Here is a 17,968-nt window from a genome sequence, read left to right as displayed (position 1 = left end):
TACTATGCGGGACCCGTCTTACTGAGGTAGGGGGGTGTAGTAGATTTATTGGATCATAAGTGCCATTGGCCATGTGAGAAATGTATTACCTGGTAGAACTTGGTAAGTGTTCTGTAATATATATATATATATATATATATATATATATATATATATATATATGGTTGGGTATGTAATGTTAGGCAGATTTTGCTGGGAGCTGCTGTCAACCATACCAAGCAGGGGTTGGTAATAAAGATACTAACTACATACTCCAATGTGGTGTTATTTGAAAGGAAATGGGAGCTCTTTAAGACACTGTTTAGGGAGGCGGCTGCCTAATGTATTGCACTATCACATAATCGTCGATCTGATTACAATGAGAGAGAGAACAATCCGTTTTGACAAGGTGATACAACGAAAATCAAAGAAAGCAATCCATTTTTGACAGTTCTAATAGGGATCACACTAAGGAATTCGAAATGGCCCTTTTGTATTTGGAAAGATAAACACGATTCAAAAGACAAAGAGAGTAACCAAATGAGGCCTTGCTGACAAGTAAGGTCTACATACAGGCTCTGAGCGAGGTGGCGTGAAAAAGTATTTGTGAGCAATTACTGTGGGCTTTAATTAGGTCTGTGCCGGTAGTTCTCACCCTTGCATGCGCTGATCAGGAAGTATCCGTAAGGAGTGATCCTGCTGAATGCTAAGTCCACCACGGGCCGCGTGTGTCCGGAGCAGGTGAGCGGAGTCTGCCTCATTGCCATGACTGCTATAGAAGGTAGGCTGCGCGAAACGCAGAAAGCGACGGGTAAGATAGCAGCAGATCAACACAACCACCGGCGAGGAAAGGTGCACGCAGCCGGAAGTGCAGAGCGTCAGGCGCCGTCAGTTACGAATACAATGCGGCAGCAGCAATAGGAGGAGCGGAGTGTGTCACTACACGCAAGACATGCAAGAGTAGACGGCGTCCATAAGATGTGTCTCGCAACGGTGGTGGCCATGTTGGGTGTACAACAGTTTATCAATTTATTGGAGTATTTTTTAAACAATTCAAATTCTCCTCGCTTAGATCATTAAAAGAGCGTTTTTTTTTTATTTTAGAATGATCGCCCATTTTGAACCTTTCACACACAGAAACGTACCGTGTAGATACTGTTTTGTGTGCTCCATGCGGGGAGAAAGGTTACATTTTGCCGCCGTGCTACCGTCAGGCACGAGCCCCAGTGTTTCTGTGGCAGTTTCTCCTTTCTCCCTCCTGATTTGTTGAGCGTCGATCGAAGAGCTGGAGTGTGCCTCTTCTGTCACAAACCACGAAAGTGGAGTTACTTGTTTGAAATTATTTTGGGCAGTATGTTGATCTGACAGCACACACGAAAAAGCTTATTGCGGCTCTCGTCGAGACGTGGCCTTTGTTTTAAATTACGAAATAACTGTTGAAGAATTGCCGAGAAAGCAAGTATATTTAGCAAACCCTTAGACGGCACGTTATCGCATCTTGAAGTGAAAGTAAGGGTGCTAAACTACTGCATCATTTATTTGATGAAAATTATGATTTTTTTTAGAGGATAACTGTATTGCTTTTAAGTGCGTTACATTTTCAGAAAAGGGAAGTCCTTCCAACATGGCCGCCATCGACGGTTTGTGTTGGTATTAAGGTTCGTATCGTGCAGGGGGCGTGCAGGAAGCGGTGACAGCAAGGCCTGTCATTGGTACATAGTGCGGACCAGAGATTGCACAGCTGCAGCTATGTCCGCCAGGAACCAAGGTATCCCTTTAGGTAAGTAGCATTGACAGCTTCAAATTGTACTTCGTCTGATAGCATGCTCAAACAAACTGTCAAAAGGAATAAAACTGCAGTTCAGCAAGAAGAGAAGAATTATCCCCATAAGGAAAAATTCAGGCTCCAGAATAGTCGTTTTAGTGATGACAGATATAGACGCACGTCAAAAGGACAACATGTATCTATCAAGCCATGGTCTATGCATGTGGTGCGCTCCGGGATGTAAAGTCTATGTTTGAACAAGCGCCACCTTTCCCCGCTTACAACCCCTCGTGCATAGCTGCCAAGTTTTTAGAATGCTTATGTATGATATTTCCATGGTTTCAATGTACTTATGAGTGGCATTCTACCGTATGATACTTGAGGGAGACTTTCTCACGTGGAAAGCCAAGCAAGGAAGTCAAGACATAACTACTAGAAAGTTTCGACTTTGGGCAATAAGAAGCTTTAAAAAGTTCTGAAACCCCTGAAATGTAAGGCCCCTCTCACATCTTGCAGCGAAATGTGCCTATTGTACCTCCCATACACGAGTAAACTTGTGTTTGTCTTAAAGTGACAGCCGTCACATGACATCAGACAATGAATCCTTGAGGCCTTCAGACATGCAAACCGTAAGGCACAGTAGCACCATTTTAACAGTACACTGCCTGTAGCCTGTATGGTATTTCTGAGAGGGTGGACAGGTGGTGCAGGCTGTGCTGGACGGGTTTAAGCAATGGGTAATCCACAAAACTAATAAATAATAAGTTCTGAGCATACATATATTTGAAATTGTATGGCACAGGCCTGGCCCTCTTTCATCTCCCAGAATCTACTGAGTGCTGATTACTAAAAGTTGGAAGCCTAAATAAATGTATATGCTCTACGTAGCTGTCATCAATGAACCAAGTAATTTTTGTATGATTCTGCGCCCAGGGCCGACTACCCACACTAGCCGCCTGTAGGTGGCCCAGTGCCATTCATGCCTCAGTCCTGTCTAACCCCAGCAGTGTTGGACCTGTCTCCGCCAAGTGCCCACTGACTTCTGGCCAATCATCAAACTAGATTTGTTGTGTTGCAGACCACTACTGTTCTTTTTTGGCTTACTACAGATGAGGCAAGCATGAGGGATTCTACGACGTCTCTAGGGCTCCACTTCACCTCTTGCTTATCGAGATCCTTAAGACAAACCATACGTTTGTTGCTAGAGTATGAATGTACCTTAAATAAATGAGAAGACAAGTGGTGTTTGGCAAAATAGGAACAAGTTTGGTATAATTAAACGCAGCGGCCGGGAGAGTATCGGCAGAGGCGCATCTGAAGACAGTCACAGAGTACAGAAGTTTTGGCTACACATATATAGATTTTGTGGGTACACTAAAACACTACAAGATTCTTTGAAAAGCATCATAGTCATAAATAACAAGTACAGCCATCTTATAAGGGGGACACAGATGGCTTTTGACCTTGGGGAGAGCTAGTGTGGGGCAGTGTGTGCGTGTCCAGCTGTCTGGTGAGCGCCTGATCACCTCGTGCGGTGTACATATTGTGTCGTGAGTGGCTCAGTATTCCTAACTACATATGGCATCTAACGTGGTATTTTGGGAGGGCACGCTGTTGAATTGATTTAAATACACACACTTGTTGCTATGTGCTTATTGCTGTTATGTATGGCATCCTGTACTCAGCTGTAATAGTGCATCTTCTGAAGGACATTCCAAGTTCTGGGGTTCCGAGCACTGCACCAGGTGCCATGCCAGTCAAGCGCAAAGTTAGGATGTGCCACTGTCTGTCAGGAATGAGTTAAGACAATACTTAGATCAATTATGCTCTGAGAATATCATTGAACCAGCAAATGCTGCTGAATGTGTCAGTGCGGTCGTAATAGCCAAGAAGAAGGATTGAAAAATCATCTTTTGTGCAGACTTGCGCTCTTTAAACAAAAATATGTTAGTTGATTGTCACCCACTTCCCAAAATTAATGAGCTAATTTCAACGTTAGAAGGGGCAAACGTTTTCAGTAACATCGATTTTAAGGCAGCATATCATCAGGTATTGCTTAAAAAAGAGTCTCAAACTCTTTGTACTTTCATCACTCCCTTTGTAGCTTTCAAGTATTACGGTTGCTGTTCGGACTTGCATTGGCGGCAAGCGTTTTTCAGAAATTGATGTTAACATTATTCAAAGACATACATGGAGTTTTTCATTCCAGGATGACATCCTAATATTTGCTAAAGATTTTTAAGAGCACAACAGAGTTTTAGACAAAGTTCTAAGCATCTGGTCTAAACATGGCATGACTGTTTCAAAGGACAAGTGCAAGTTCTTAACGGATAATGTGGACTATTTAGGACATTACATCCCAGCACAAGTCTTTAAACCCAAAGCAGATCTTGTCAAGGCCCTAAAAGAAGCATATAAGTGATTATTACTTAAGATTCGTTTGTGGGTATGCCACTTTTATGGAACCTCTTAATAGGATGTTGCAGAAGAAAGGAAAGTTGTGTTGGGGTCCAATGGAACAAAAAGTTTTTCCAAAATATCCTATACCATGTCTCGGCATTAAAAAAGTATGTCGCTGGTCACAAGTGTATTGTCACAGTGGATACCAGTGCAGTAGGCTTAGGAGGTTTGTTATGTCAAAAAACAGGAACTTCTGAAGCTACAGTAGCTTTTGCTTTCAGGGTTGTATCTCCTACTGAAAGGAAGTATAGTAATATTCAAAGGGAGGCACTTGCCTATGCCTGGGCGATATAAAAATTCTGAATTTACCTCTGGGGCACATTTCTCACCTTATTTGTAGAAAGAAAAACCTTTTTAGGGGTTCACTGATGCACCTGGTCCTTAAACCAACAAAGAAGATATTGGCACGGAAGCTGGAATATCAAAATAACAATTGTATTAATCTCTCACGAGGGAGACTGCGTCAATACACTACCCTCAGGCCACTGTATGAGACAGTCCAAAGAGTACAGAAACCAAGGGCCTTTTATGGGCAGTTTATTGCTGAGTAAGCATGAAGACTCAAAAAGAGGCAGTACAAGTGTGCACACAGTTATTACAAATATAAGGACTAACAAAAAATACTTAGCCAACAAAGTAGGAGGAGTAACAGAGTTGCTGACATCAGTTAAAATAGCCTGACCGTTATACACTAAGAGCAGGTGCATTCTACCAGCTCGGCCTTTCTGAGCATGTGCAGTACTCTGGCTCTGTACAGAAGGAGTTGACTGTAACTGATGACTTAGGCAGAATACAAGGGCAGGCAATAGTGAAGAGGGAGAAGGCACATGGCGAGCACATGGCTAGCTAAAATGGCTGCCAAAAACCAAAATGGCTTCAGCTGATGCTAACAGCCATTTCAGCTTGTTTCCACAGATGGCCGTTTTAGCATTAGCTGAAGACATCCGCTATGAATTAATAGAAACATAGAAGTTATCCTGCACATCTATCCTCATAATCCATTAATATCCTGATCCATTGCTAGGTGGACATTTACATTTGAACATTTTGTTTAACTGGTGATATACAAGAAGGAGTACATGGGGAACAGAGCATTGGGTCATAACGAACACACTTATAGCAGGAGAGAATAATGGCTATTATTACAAACAGAACTATCAATATTTTCCAACCCCAAGCGGAAAGTAAATCCCCAAACCATCCAGTCCAATTCTAAGTTTTAGGACTCCGATATATTTCAGTGAATATCTATTTCAATTTCAGAATAGCCAACAGCACGTCTAGTATAATATCTTAATAACAAAAAAATTTTAATGGACTTTTCCAGTATTCTTTTTATGAGGGCTGGAGTATCACTTGATATGCTCAAGAGGCGGGCAAAATAATACTTGTCAGCTGTTCAAAAAAAGTTTCTCTTGCAGAATAAACTTTATTCCAAATAATAATATTAAAGTAAATACAAGTATCATTACAAAAACTATTTTCGCTCCAGGGGACCAGGAGGACCGCACAGGGCCATGGGAATTAGGACGAGGAGCAGCAAAGGGCTAATCCTCCTAAAAAATGGGACGACCAAAGGGGTACATTGCTAAAAAGTACTTGAAGAAATAGAAGCCGCTGTACAACCAGCCAGAGGGGAGTCTTCTCCCTGTGTCCGTCTGAGCCTCACAGGCAGGCTCCTATCGTTCATCAAAACGATGGAGCTGCACAACTTGCAACTCAAGAAACAACCACGACCCAGTTTGAAAAAGAAAACCACACTCCTGTCCTAGTGTCTCAGGCAGTGCACCAGTATTCTTCACTTTAATCTAACAGGCACCAAAGGCACAGCACCTGTACCCTGAACTCAAGTCCTTCCCTAACTCCGGTATTGCTCCGCTGGCGCACTGCTCTTTTGTCGGGCCACAGATTGTACCCAGTATGCCCAGGCACCTCTTGATCAACAAACAGAGGTGCAGACTTGCATTCACTTGGGGACCAGGACTCAGAGGCATGATGCTGGGATATCTGAAGCAACCCTTGTTTCAAAGGGGGTCACCTCAAGCAAAAGCCTCCTTGCCGTCCATGTCGGTCTGTGACTGTCTCAGCTGGGCATCTAAAACTGGATCCACGCAAAGAATTTTCCATCCTGATTTGTGACACCATCTTTCGTCCAAGACAGTGACAGGGGTACACACTTCTTCCAATCTTCCACCATTACTGCTGTTATAGTTGCCAGCAACGCCTGTGCTGGTTCCCTTCACCTTGGCTTCAAGCTGGACTGGTGCTGACTCCCCAGGCTGGATCTGATGTCTGGACACCTCTGGCAATGGTTGTAGGGCAGCAGATATCTATTGGTGGTCAGAACAAACAATCTTTAGACCAGGCCTATCAACAGAGAGGATACTCTATTTCCAAATACTTTTCTTAGGCTTGGGGCGCCCCATACATTAGCAAGGCACCCAAGAACCACTTCATCTATCTGAGAGTAAAAAACACCCATGACCCATTAGCGAGTATAAAAGGAACTTTTGGGTGAACTGACAAGAGTAAAACGTTACACTATTTAAAGCAGCCAAGGAAGTCTATGTTTATTTACTAAATTCTGAGGGAAAATAAAAACAATACAGACATACTCTAAATCCTTACATTTGTGTATTCCTATATAATTCATCTTAAGAACCTCAAGAAAGGGAATTCTTAGAACAATCATTCTTTTGTGCATCTTGTCTTAAAAAGCTTGTGTTTCATATGTCATAACCTTTCACTACTTGTACAGGACTGCAGATACTTCTAAAATGATTTTTCTTACGTAAAAACACCGACATTGTACGCTTAGGGCCATCCTCTCATGTTATAGGCGTAGCAGGAAAATCTAAAACTGCTAATTTAACAAGGAATCTTGCATAAATAACTAACAAAACCTCAACATAGTGGGTACATGAATTTCTCCAGCAAAACCTATTGTGGCAAACAAACTCCTATAAAGCAATATTTTCCTTCAAAATGCGTGCTGAGGATCACACGGGCATCTTTCCTAACATTGTGAACCCTTGTGCATTCTACTTTTCACAATCCGGACTTTGTAACATAATTTTTCAAAGAAAAAAAAACATTCACCAGCTCTAATAAGGGCTGTCAGCTCAATTACACAGACTAATAAGAGACTAGCAATGCTTGCAAGACTATATGTAGCATGAGAATAACATAAACAATAATGGTGTTATCACCTGAGAATTTTAGAACAAAAACTACCCACATATAGTTCCCCTTTAAAGGTAAAATAAGGGAACAGCAGTGTAGACTACTCATCCTTTCATAATTTCATCAGACAGGATGGGCAGCAACATGGCATATTTATTTATTCATTTTATTAATGCTAACAATTTTAAAACAGTATTACTGAATAGCCAATTAAACATCTCATGGCCGTTCCTAGACAGCTCAGACAGGCTCTAGAGAGAGTGAGAAAAAGAGAGAGAGAGAGAGAGCACATAAAGCAAGAAAAAAGACAATGTGTTACTTAATTTTGCTTACCCTTAATTTGCCGAGGAGCTAATCTCCCACCCCATGCGACAGTAGGTAACCTGTAACAGGTGACCTTCTGTCATCACTATTTACCCCTATTTTGGGCAGCTGGGCACAAACAAACTTGTAGGAGGTAAATAGCACATTGAGCTAGCTAGAAAACATTAATAACCAACTACCAATTCCTTTATCAATTGTACTATTGTAACATGAGGGCGCATGAATGCAAACTTTATTTTATAGACTTTTGATCTGGCCCTAGCACAGCAATTTTAAGCAGTATTTCTGTATGTGTGGCAGAGCTATTCTATGCATATGGCCTACAGACGCTGCTATCCTTTGATAATGTTATTCAATAGGATAAACCCCATCTGCATATCTCCTACACTTGTATTATTGTGCAAGAAAACAGTGATATCCCCATGTGCTCCTAACAGAATATGCAATATTTCCTTTAGCCAATGTTACCTAAAACAGATCTGTGGTGTCCAATCTTCTTCCAGAAGGGCTGAATCTGGGCCATAAGTGTAGTGAGACAACTAAGTAAATTCTTCAATTTCTTAAATGTAGTTACAAGCTTTCATAGTATGATGTAGAAATCCCATCCTGTCACAGTGGCTCCCTGCGTGGAAATATCACGTTCAGTAGGGCTAGTCAGTTCTAAAAACAGAACTTGGCCTCTGACACTTAAACCTTTTGACCCTTGTCTGAGAAAAGCTATTCCATGCGGTTTTTCCAATTCAAAGTAACTCTGAAGAATCACAGCTGAAAGGCAGTTCTGTTCCGTGCATGTGAGTTAATAATTTGAAAGGTAGGAACTAACTTCTGCTGTTTTTGTTTTTTTAATACTTGTTTTTATTCATGTGCTGTGTTGGGTGTGCTTTCTAGCAGTTTAGAGGCCAGCTGATTGTTCTGCATCTGTGCAGTTCTGAAGCCTGGGATCAGGTTGAAAACAGCCCTTGGGTGCCAGGACAGCTTAAAAAAAGTTAATTGTGCCCACACTCGACTTTGGTGGTAGGGGGCACTAAAAATGGATAACCTACAATGCTTTGGCATATTAGGGACCCCGAGGGTTTCCCCTCGATATCCCAGAGGTGGGGGATCAGAAATGTATAAGGTATACCCTTATAAAAGGAGTTTTTATATGTCTGGGTAAAGTGAAATTTCACATTTCACTCCCACATTGTGGTAAAGTGCTGCTCAAATTCAACTTTGATGCTAGGAATTTATATATTGTTCACAGTAGGATTATTAGACATTAAAAATGCAAAAAACGATTTTAGTGCAATTATTTTTAATAAACATTTTTTTATATAGTCATTTTTTTAAAATAATGATCACTAACCCTTTAGATGTTTCCACCTATGAAAAGCAAGCCTCATTCCTTTCATTTTGCCTTTAAATGAATGTATTTATAACACTAAGCACAGAAGCTTTACTGAAACATAAAATAGTGTGTGTCACTTTTAAAAGGCAGTAATTATTTACCATCAAAACCACAAATATGCTTATGTAAAAAGCAACAAGAAAGAAAGTCCTTAATTTTAATCCTTTCTCTTTTATCCAAAATAATGAAACTGTATTTCTAACTTTTTAAAATCAGTAGCATTTTAACTGACTTCTTCATATCATGCTGTACTAATTTAAAACCTAGCTGCCACAGCCTAATCTGTAGCGTTGTGGCCAGCCATGTGTTGTTTACTCAGCTGTACTTTTTACAACCAGCAGGCGTCAACTTCTTAAGCTTTTTCAGGAGGAAACCCCTTTTGCTGTATTGTAACATCCTGAAAATGTTTGCAAACCATTTCTAACCTCTGCTGTTCAGACAACTTTCTTCGATACAGACAGCTTTGGACAGCTGTTTAAAAGCTCTTTTTTTCTAGCGCAGGGAATGAGCACAATGCAGTGTATTTAAAACACAGGCATTCCAAGCCAGCACAAATCTATTGTGTTGTAATGCAAAAAAGTGGCGCTTTTTTTATCTTAGCAGCAACTAATTAGTCAGATAATGTGAATGCCTTTTAATATTAATATCTAAGGATAATACTGTAACATTTTATATGAGTCCTAGGTGTGTAAAGCACACCATTTTTTATTTCTTTCTATGAGGCCTATTTTTTTTTTCCTATTGAGTGTTAATTCTAATGTTTTTACCATTGTGGCAATTGTCACACATCTATAGTTTGTTACTGTTTCACTTTTAACGGTAGTGTGCAGCTATTTAGCATATGTTAAGCAATTCATTCCTTCAATTTTAAAATGTAGTTCTTTCAATGACATTTGCATGACAGAATGATGATTTAAAAAAAAAATTGAGCTCATTCCAGACATTTTCAAGAAGGGGGTCATAAACTCAGATCACACAACACTGCTGGTTAAAGCAAGCCACTCACACACAAAAACATAGTCTACTTACTGAAACAAGTACTTCACAAGTATGTCAGTCCACAACAACATAGACACTAAAAAAACAACAATTAACCCACAAACAACACTTAAGACAAAGCAAGAGACGGCCCACAAACGTTACTCAAACCAAACCATTTGTAAATACCAATTGTAAGTCATATTTATAAATGAAAGGACTCTCAAAAGGTACAGAGATTTCACCAAGACAAATAGACAGCCAAAAGACTGCCATGTTAAAAAAAACAGGTGCAAGCCTCAGACCTTTTTCAAAAGTACACCAAATTACCAATTGGGCTGACAGAACACTCAAAAGCACTCCGCATCACCACTTATGAATGCTACCAAATGCGCAGATCAGGATCCTTTTTCTATATATATTTTGATCCATAGTGTACTAGTCATTAATGAAGAAATACCTTTTTTAATATACCTAAACCAATTTAGGTATCCCCTCTAGAGGATTCAGCTGACTACTTTCTAAATCCATATTTGTACCTCCAAGACAGCAACACTTTCTACGAAGTGTGCTAGAAGCAGGCATGCCAAAGATATTGTAGCATATACAATATTATTCGCCAAGTGACAACACAATATGTGCCGTTTCAGTTTTCAAAATTAGAGAAAAATCTCCCCATTACCTGCCTTCATTTGCTGCAGCAAATAAACAAACAAACTAGAATCTTGGCCAAGTCATTCCAAAAAGTGTTGCTACAGCAACCTTACCAAACCAAAGTCTCCAGCTTCCAACTGCCAAGTTCTGAGTGACCCAACGGTCGTTTTAAAATACTTACGCCAAAGAAGATCTCAGTAGGGAGTAGCCAACACCTGGAAGGTCGGATCGGGAAAACAGGAAAACACGTTGGTCTGCAAAGACAAAGAGCCTCCTTGTGCAGGGTACCTCCTCAGTAGATTCCTGTCCTGTCCTCCTCAGTAGATTCCTGTCTTCCATCAAGACCACTCCCTTGAATAGCCACGTCTTCGATGAGCCCCACGTTTGGGTGCCAATTTGTAGAACGAAAAATCTTTTTAGGAGTTCACTGATGCACCTGGTTCTTAAACCATCAAAGAAGAGATTGGCACGGAAGCTGGAATATCAAAATAACAATATTATTAACCTCACATGAGGGAGACTTCATCAATACAGTACCCTCAGGCCACTGTAAGAGACAGAAATAGGTATTACACATATAAGGCCTAACAGAAAATACTTAGTCAACAAAGTAGGAGGAGTAACAGAGTTGCTGACATCAGTTAAAATACCCTGACATTTATACACTAAGAGTAGGTGCATTCTACCAGCTTGGCCTTTCTGAGTATGTGCAGTGCTCTGGCTCAGTACTGAAGGAGTTAACTGTAACTGATGACTTAAGCAGAATACAATGGCAGGCAATAATGACGAGGGAGAAAGCACATTGCGAGCACATGGCTAACTAAAATGGCTGCCAAAAACCAAAATGGCTTCAGCTGATGCGAACAGCCATTTCAGCTAGTTTCCACATGTGTACCGATCATAAACCATTAATGTACTTATTAGGTGATAAGGACACGCCATGTGCGCCTTAAATGCTTATCAGAATTCTATAAAAATTGCAAGAGTATCATTTTGAAGTTAAATATATACCTGAAAGCACTACTTCTAGAGCAGATTGCTTATATCGACTGCCTATAATCGAACAAGGAGAAGAAGCTGAGGTAGACATGTTCAAAAATGAACGTGTGGTAGATAGCACTGATATTGTATTTAAGTGCAATGGGTCAGTCACTGAAACTGAATGGAATGCGACATGCGATAATGATACTGTTCTCAAGGAAGTCAAATCATTTGTCCAACGAGGTTGGCCCTCTCAAAGGAATTTTAAGGGTGACTTGTATGTATTTTGCCAATTAGCTGATCAGTTAACAGTAGAAAATGACGTTCTTATGAGGGCACAAAAAATTGTAATTCCCAAATGTTTAAGAGCTAAAGTAATTAAGTTGGCCCATAAAGGGCACTTAGGATCTACATCCACGCAGAAAACATTATGATGTTATTTCTGGTGGCCTTATATGGACAGTGATGTTGGCACATTTGTAAGTAATTGCCAAACATGCATTCTATCTAACAATAATTGGAAGACACAGGACATTCCTTTAATTTTCACACCAATGCCTCACGGCCCATGGTGTAAAGAGGAGCTGAACTTAGCTGGTCCTACTATGGCATTACCTTTTGACGCTAAATATCAAGTAGTGCTGATTGACTTCTACTCAAAATGGTTATATTATGATTTTGTGCAAGAAACATCAACACCAGTAGTTATTAAATGTTTGGACAAAGTATTTGCTTTATAAAGTTATCCCGGATAACTGGGTACAACTGGTGTCTGCGTCTATGGAGGCCTTTCTAAAAGACAAAGGTATCAAACACTGTAATATAGCGTTGTACTCACCTCAATCTAATGGTGCTGTCGAGAGGGCTAAACAACTGTTAAAAGAAGGCATTCAAATGGCTCTCACGTGCGGTAAAGATGTTATTAAATTTGTCCAAGACCAAGTCTGGGCTTACCACACTACTATTCCTAGTGTCACAGGTGATCCAGCGCGACACCTAATCAGGGATCAATACTCGATAACATCGCATACAAATGGCCCATACACATTCACCCAAATCCCTAATGCTCTGGGTGTCAAGTTTTAATGACGTCAAAATTTGTTTCCTTCACAGGTTTTGTCTAACATTTTTAAATACATAACTAAACCTGTTTATCAACTCTCTTTCCTCTGGTCGATGGACCAATTGGTTGAGTAGTTGATGGTAATAATAGTACTATCTAGTTAGCTAAATAATCACAGACTCTTTGTATGATTAATAAAGTTTATCTCAAATAAATGTGAATAATTAATGCTCATCACATACAGGTTACAAATGCAAACAATGAAACTCACAAGAGGGCGAAAAAAATATCAGCAAATACAAAAACAGTGTCCTACTCTTCATCAAATGAACGATATGCATATGAAGGAGTGGATAGATGAAGAGACACACGTTTCAGCAAATACTGTAAAACATTATACATATGATGGAGGGGATAGGCAAAGAGACAGAAGTTTCAGAGACAAAATTACATTTGCAAATGATTATGCAAAGTACGAGTCAGAAGGATAATACTAACCCAAGGATCAGTGAAATACCTCCCCTCCCCCGGCCAAGGAGGTAGTGGGGGTCCCCTGAAATGGAGGCAGGGAACACAGATTTCAAAATTCAGGAATGGGACAGGAACAGCTAGGCCTCTCTGCAAACCGACGGACAGCGAGGCATCACCCCTCTCTCCTGTTGCCTCCACACGCTAAACCACACCCCAAAAGGCACCCCAGTTATACCCTAAAACCTACATGTCCAAACCACATTAGTTGAAACAATTCATAGAACTCGATTTTTCATTGGATGGTCTGAGGGGTGGCTCATCACACCACCATGACCCCATTCATGATTCTAAGGCCTCTTATTCATTCCAACGTTCCCATCACGTAATTCACCACTAGTGAATGCAAATACATTTGTTCATTTTATATGTAACATTTTCATAGTTCTCATGAGTCCCCTTTCCGCTGTGTCCACGGAAGAAGTATAGACGCTGACTTTGGGTCCCACGGCCAGTCTAGTTTCATGGCAGGCAAACAATGTCTTTCTCAGCTGATTGACCTTGGACCTTTTGCACCTCTTCTTCCAAGCTCAGCCTTTTCTGTCTATTTTCTTTATTATTTCATGTTTTTCCCTCCAGCTCAACTATCATATCAACTTTAGGCATTTCAGCCCCGTTCATTTAACTATGATGAACAAAACATAGGCATTTATTAGTGAAATGAAATGCACTTTTCACTGTTTACGACCCACCTTTGCACTATCCCATGTTAGTATTTTCCCTAGCAAAGCTTTAAGCAAAAGTGGCATTATTTATTATTATTTTTAAAAGCAAAATGCAAAATACGAAATGCAGCCTAGTCATGCATTATGTCTTGATCCTTTCAAAGCGCAATGTAAAATGCAGCTTAATTCTTTCATGCATTATTTCACATTAGTGCACACATGCGCAAAGCAGTTTTCCTTGTGTTTCATGTGATTTGGATGTTAGTTTCCACTGCACACTGTCAGTATGTATTATGGGGGTGTTAATCTGGGGCTGGCTTCTTTTTGCGAAAACTCTGCTCCATCACAGGTGTATCGCCATTTTTCTTGTTGAGGGGCAGATTATCCAATACAGGATTGTGTCCCACCTGGTTGAAGGGGCTATCACCTCACATGCTTGGGGAAGTGGTAGATTTTAAGAAACTAGAAACAAAAGTGCAGAATGCACAAAGTAGAATGTTTGCATATCGTGACCAAAATAAATTCCGGCCATGGGAGTTGTGAAGGAAGGATTTTGGGTCATGTTAAAGGATATGAGACCTAGAATGTCCGAGGTTGAGTTCAATTTTTATGGACCTATTAAAGTAGTCAAGGTTGCACATTTATCTGTTCTGTTAGAAGATGGACGTTGATGTGCAATTAGAAATCCCAGGGGCACCATAATGCGTGACAAATGCATTTTAGTGCAGTGATGCAGACACCAGCACTAAAATACTGTAGTCTAAATTACTGATGCCTGGTACTTGGCATGGCTGCTCATATTATTAGTGTTTGAAAGGCATGAAACAAAAGCCTAACTCCAAGTTATAGTGATTGAAGGCAACAGTCGGGTAGTCTGACTGATAACCCCACTGGTACAAGCATGGGGCCACAAAGCCCAGTTATTAAAAACTAGAATTCATTCTCCTTCTAGTCGACAACAATCTCCTTAAGGTTGCCAACTCTGCATGAACGAAAATTCAAAAATCAACCTCCATCCATGTTAAAACATGTCCCTTTGCAGTCATTTTTCCTAAAGAAACCTAGGTGTAAGTACATGCCTCTTGTTTCGGCAGTATTGTGGTTTAGTGGCTGTTCATTAGTTATTAATCGCCAACTCTATAGTGCTTTGTGTTGTCGTGTCTAGTGGATCTCCAAGAAACAACATGCTGACACAGTATGGGCTCAACACTTCTTTATTCCTTGTTATCTGTGGTACAGCTTTGTTGCATGTTAGTGTATATGTGTTTTTCCCTATATATCTTCCCTTCTCTCTTTTCCCTTCTCCCTACTGAGGTCACTTCCTATCCCGATCATCCTCGACAATGTTCCTGACTTCACACTTAACCTCTTGTTAGATAGGAACTTGGGAATCTTTCTCATGTCTTTCGCATCTCTTCAACAAGTCTTTGTGGTTATATTTTGGGTTGCTCCGAGCCCTTTGTTATCTCGGGTCAGTATGCTGACTGCAGACCTCCTCCTATTTTTTGGAGATGTCCTATCTCTTCCACTCTCTCGCCCTTGTTGCTTTCTTCACCTGGTGGTATGTTGATGGGCTTGAAGCGTGAGGCATTACCTGGTTCGGGTTGCTGTGACATGGTGCCTTTCCTTTCTGTCATCTTCAATGGCTCTTTTTCATCTTGTTTGTATGACTTTCTCTTCTGTTTCCACTTGACTACTACCCAGTCCCCTTCTGCACAGTTATTCTCCTGCACTTACCTTGTAGCATGTAGCATCGTGGTTCTTTGTCCTGTTCTTCTTTTACTTGACTGTGGTTCTGAGCTTGCCTTTGTCTGTGACACGTGTCATTGTCCACTGGGAGAGTGTGGTCCAAATTGATCAGCCAACCATGAGTGGCCTGGCCCTCAATTTTGTCTACTGTGGGGCGGTGGTCTGGTAGGCACCCAGGATCTGGCAAAGTACTTTCATAAGTGTTGCTCCCTCTGAGGTGGCTTATTAGATGGTCCTCTTTAGGGTGCCCATGAACCTTTCCTGCATCCCATTGACCTGGGGTACTCTTGACAGTATTTCCCGGTGCTTAACAGCCCACTGAGTCGAAAAATCAGTGAATTATCTACTAGAGAGGGTGAACCGTTGTCCGATTTCAGGAGGCCCTCAAGCCTGTGGGCGGGGGGTTGAAGAAGACGATGTCATCTCCGACATAGTTTGTGGTAGTGGTATCATCGTTGTGAGCATGAACTGTTTAAACGTGTGCAGCTCTATTTTCACCATGCTCTTTTGGGACCGACAGTCACTCTTGTAAGGCTCTTTTGGTGGCGACTACTCCATGGTGTCGTTCATGCGTGATTTTGATTACTAGTTTCCGTGGGCTCTTGGTGATGACTGCGTGGGATTCCAAAAGTATAAGCCCTTCCTTTGTCACTTCCAGCTCTTCACAAAGACTCTGATTTTTTTAGGGTCATTTTCTGGCTGTGCCTCCACATTTGTGTCTTAATTAGGCTCTTGAAGATCTCCAAGTCTCCATCTTCATTTGTAGCTATTGTCACTTGGGGGTATTGAAAGAGCTGTGGATATGCCTATGCTATTTATGAATTGGAGGTATTCTTCAGAAACCAATTGGTTTAGTTTTGCCTACTTAAGTGGATGTCTAAAGAGAAGTTGGTGTTTTTGTTTTTCTTTCCCCGGCTTGTTGATGATCACGTAGTCTTAGTCCTGCAGACGTGTCCCACAACTTCAGATTCTCTGGGCCATTGTTCTTTTGGGGTTGCCAAAGACCATTAGCTTGATGATCTGTTAAGATGGTGAATCTTTTGACATACAGACACATGTGGAAGTGTTCGTACTACAGCCAGGCACCTATTTCTGAGTTGTTAGTAGGTCCATTCAGTGTCTGACAGGCTCCTGCTGGTATATGCTTCTAGCTATCATGGTGATTCTGGGTCTTTTGGGTGTTGAACCAGTATGGCTCCCAGTCCCCGCTAGGCTGACGTCCACTGTCACTTATTGTTCAGTTTCGTGACCAGTGCTTTGAATAAAAACGCTAAGTTCGCACACATGGAATGGGGACCGCACCCTTTATTGCGTGGAACACATTATACAGCGGTGCTTTTCATTGCCTCCCCAAACAATGAAGTACAGTTTAACATGGACTTGGTATATCACAGTTAAAAAGAACAAAGTTACTCTGAAAAAGCTACATCCTAACACAAGTTACTATCCGGAACAGGTGGGAGCGTGACAGAATGCAGGGCAGGCAGATTCTGCTCATTTAAACACTCTGCATGCCGAACAAACATTTTATGCTCAATTTATGCCTACTGCAAAAGATGTAAAATCCACAACACACACAGGTCACCCTTGACCAAACCAGTCCAAAGAGGGTGCTGGGGTTTCTGCTAATCTGACTGCTCAATCTCATAAACTGATTTCCCCTGGAGCAGCTTAGCTATCCAGTCAAGGCCCAAAGTGAACATTAACGCTAGACTTATGGTGAATGAGTTGGTATGAAAACACATCTTTAATGCAATGAAAAAAAATCTTATTGCTAGAGAGATGCTGAGAAATAAGCAGCTGGACAACCCTGGCACCAAGCACAGATCCATTCATTTCATAGTTTGACATTTACCATTCTCTTTTATAAGCATATAGAACTATTAGTGGTAGAAGACAATGTGAAAAGTCAATTTCCTTCCGCCGTTCTGACATTTTATGACTACACATATATGAAGTACATGTGGGATATAAGTCCAATTTCTATTGGCACTGATGATCAATCTCCGCATCAGGATAGGCATTTAATGATTGACAGGGTACAACTAACCAACAAATAGGCTTTAGTTTTTTCACTATCCTACGTGCATTTCCGAGAACACAACAGTTAAACTCCTCCCCATTTAGACAAGTATAACTAGTGTTAAAAAAAACTGAGCTTCAAATCAATGTGGAGTTAACTATGCAAGGCAACATAAAATAAAGTTGCTAAAAGGCTCCTTTTAGAAAAGTGCTGCTCATATGGTGCCCAC

The 17,968-nt window shown here is 40.9% G+C and overlaps 2 protein-coding genes across 4 annotated transcripts in view; one reads left to right on the top strand and one right to left on the bottom strand.

Annotated features, from left to right (window-relative positions):
* The window catches only part of STRAP (serine/threonine kinase receptor associated protein), a 151,667-nt gene extending 150,740 nt beyond the window's left edge, over window positions 1-927 (bottom strand). Inside the window, exon 1 of the mRNA XM_086920863.1 lies at window positions 635-927. Within this exon, the coding sequence (XP_086776989.1) occupies window positions 635-746 (112 nt within the window). The 5' untranslated portion in view covers window positions 747-927. The remainder of the gene's footprint in view (window positions 1-634) is intronic.
* Window positions 928-1,632: 705 nt separating this feature from the next.
* DERA (deoxyribose-phosphate aldolase) overlaps window positions 1,633-17,968 on the top strand; it is a 357,107-nt gene continuing 340,771 nt past the window's right edge. For 2 of the 3 annotated variants that reach the window (XR_015295847.1, XR_015295846.1), the window contains exon 1: window positions 1,633-1,759. Coding sequence is in view for 1 of the 3 variants with exons in the window: in XM_086920854.1 (XP_086776980.1) it covers window positions 1,729-1,759 (31 nt within the window). In the remaining 2 variants the exon portion in view is untranslated. The remainder of the gene's footprint in view (window positions 1,760-17,968) is intronic. The other variant, XM_086920854.1, reaches the window with a different exon arrangement.

Source organism: Lissotriton vulgaris, chromosome 1_1 (assembly GCF_964263255.1).
Source record: "Lissotriton vulgaris chromosome 1_1, aLisVul1.2, whole genome shotgun sequence".
Lineage (NCBI taxonomy): Eukaryota > Metazoa > Chordata > Amphibia > Caudata > Salamandridae > Lissotriton > Lissotriton vulgaris.
This window is presented reverse-complemented; position numbering and strand designations above follow the sequence as displayed.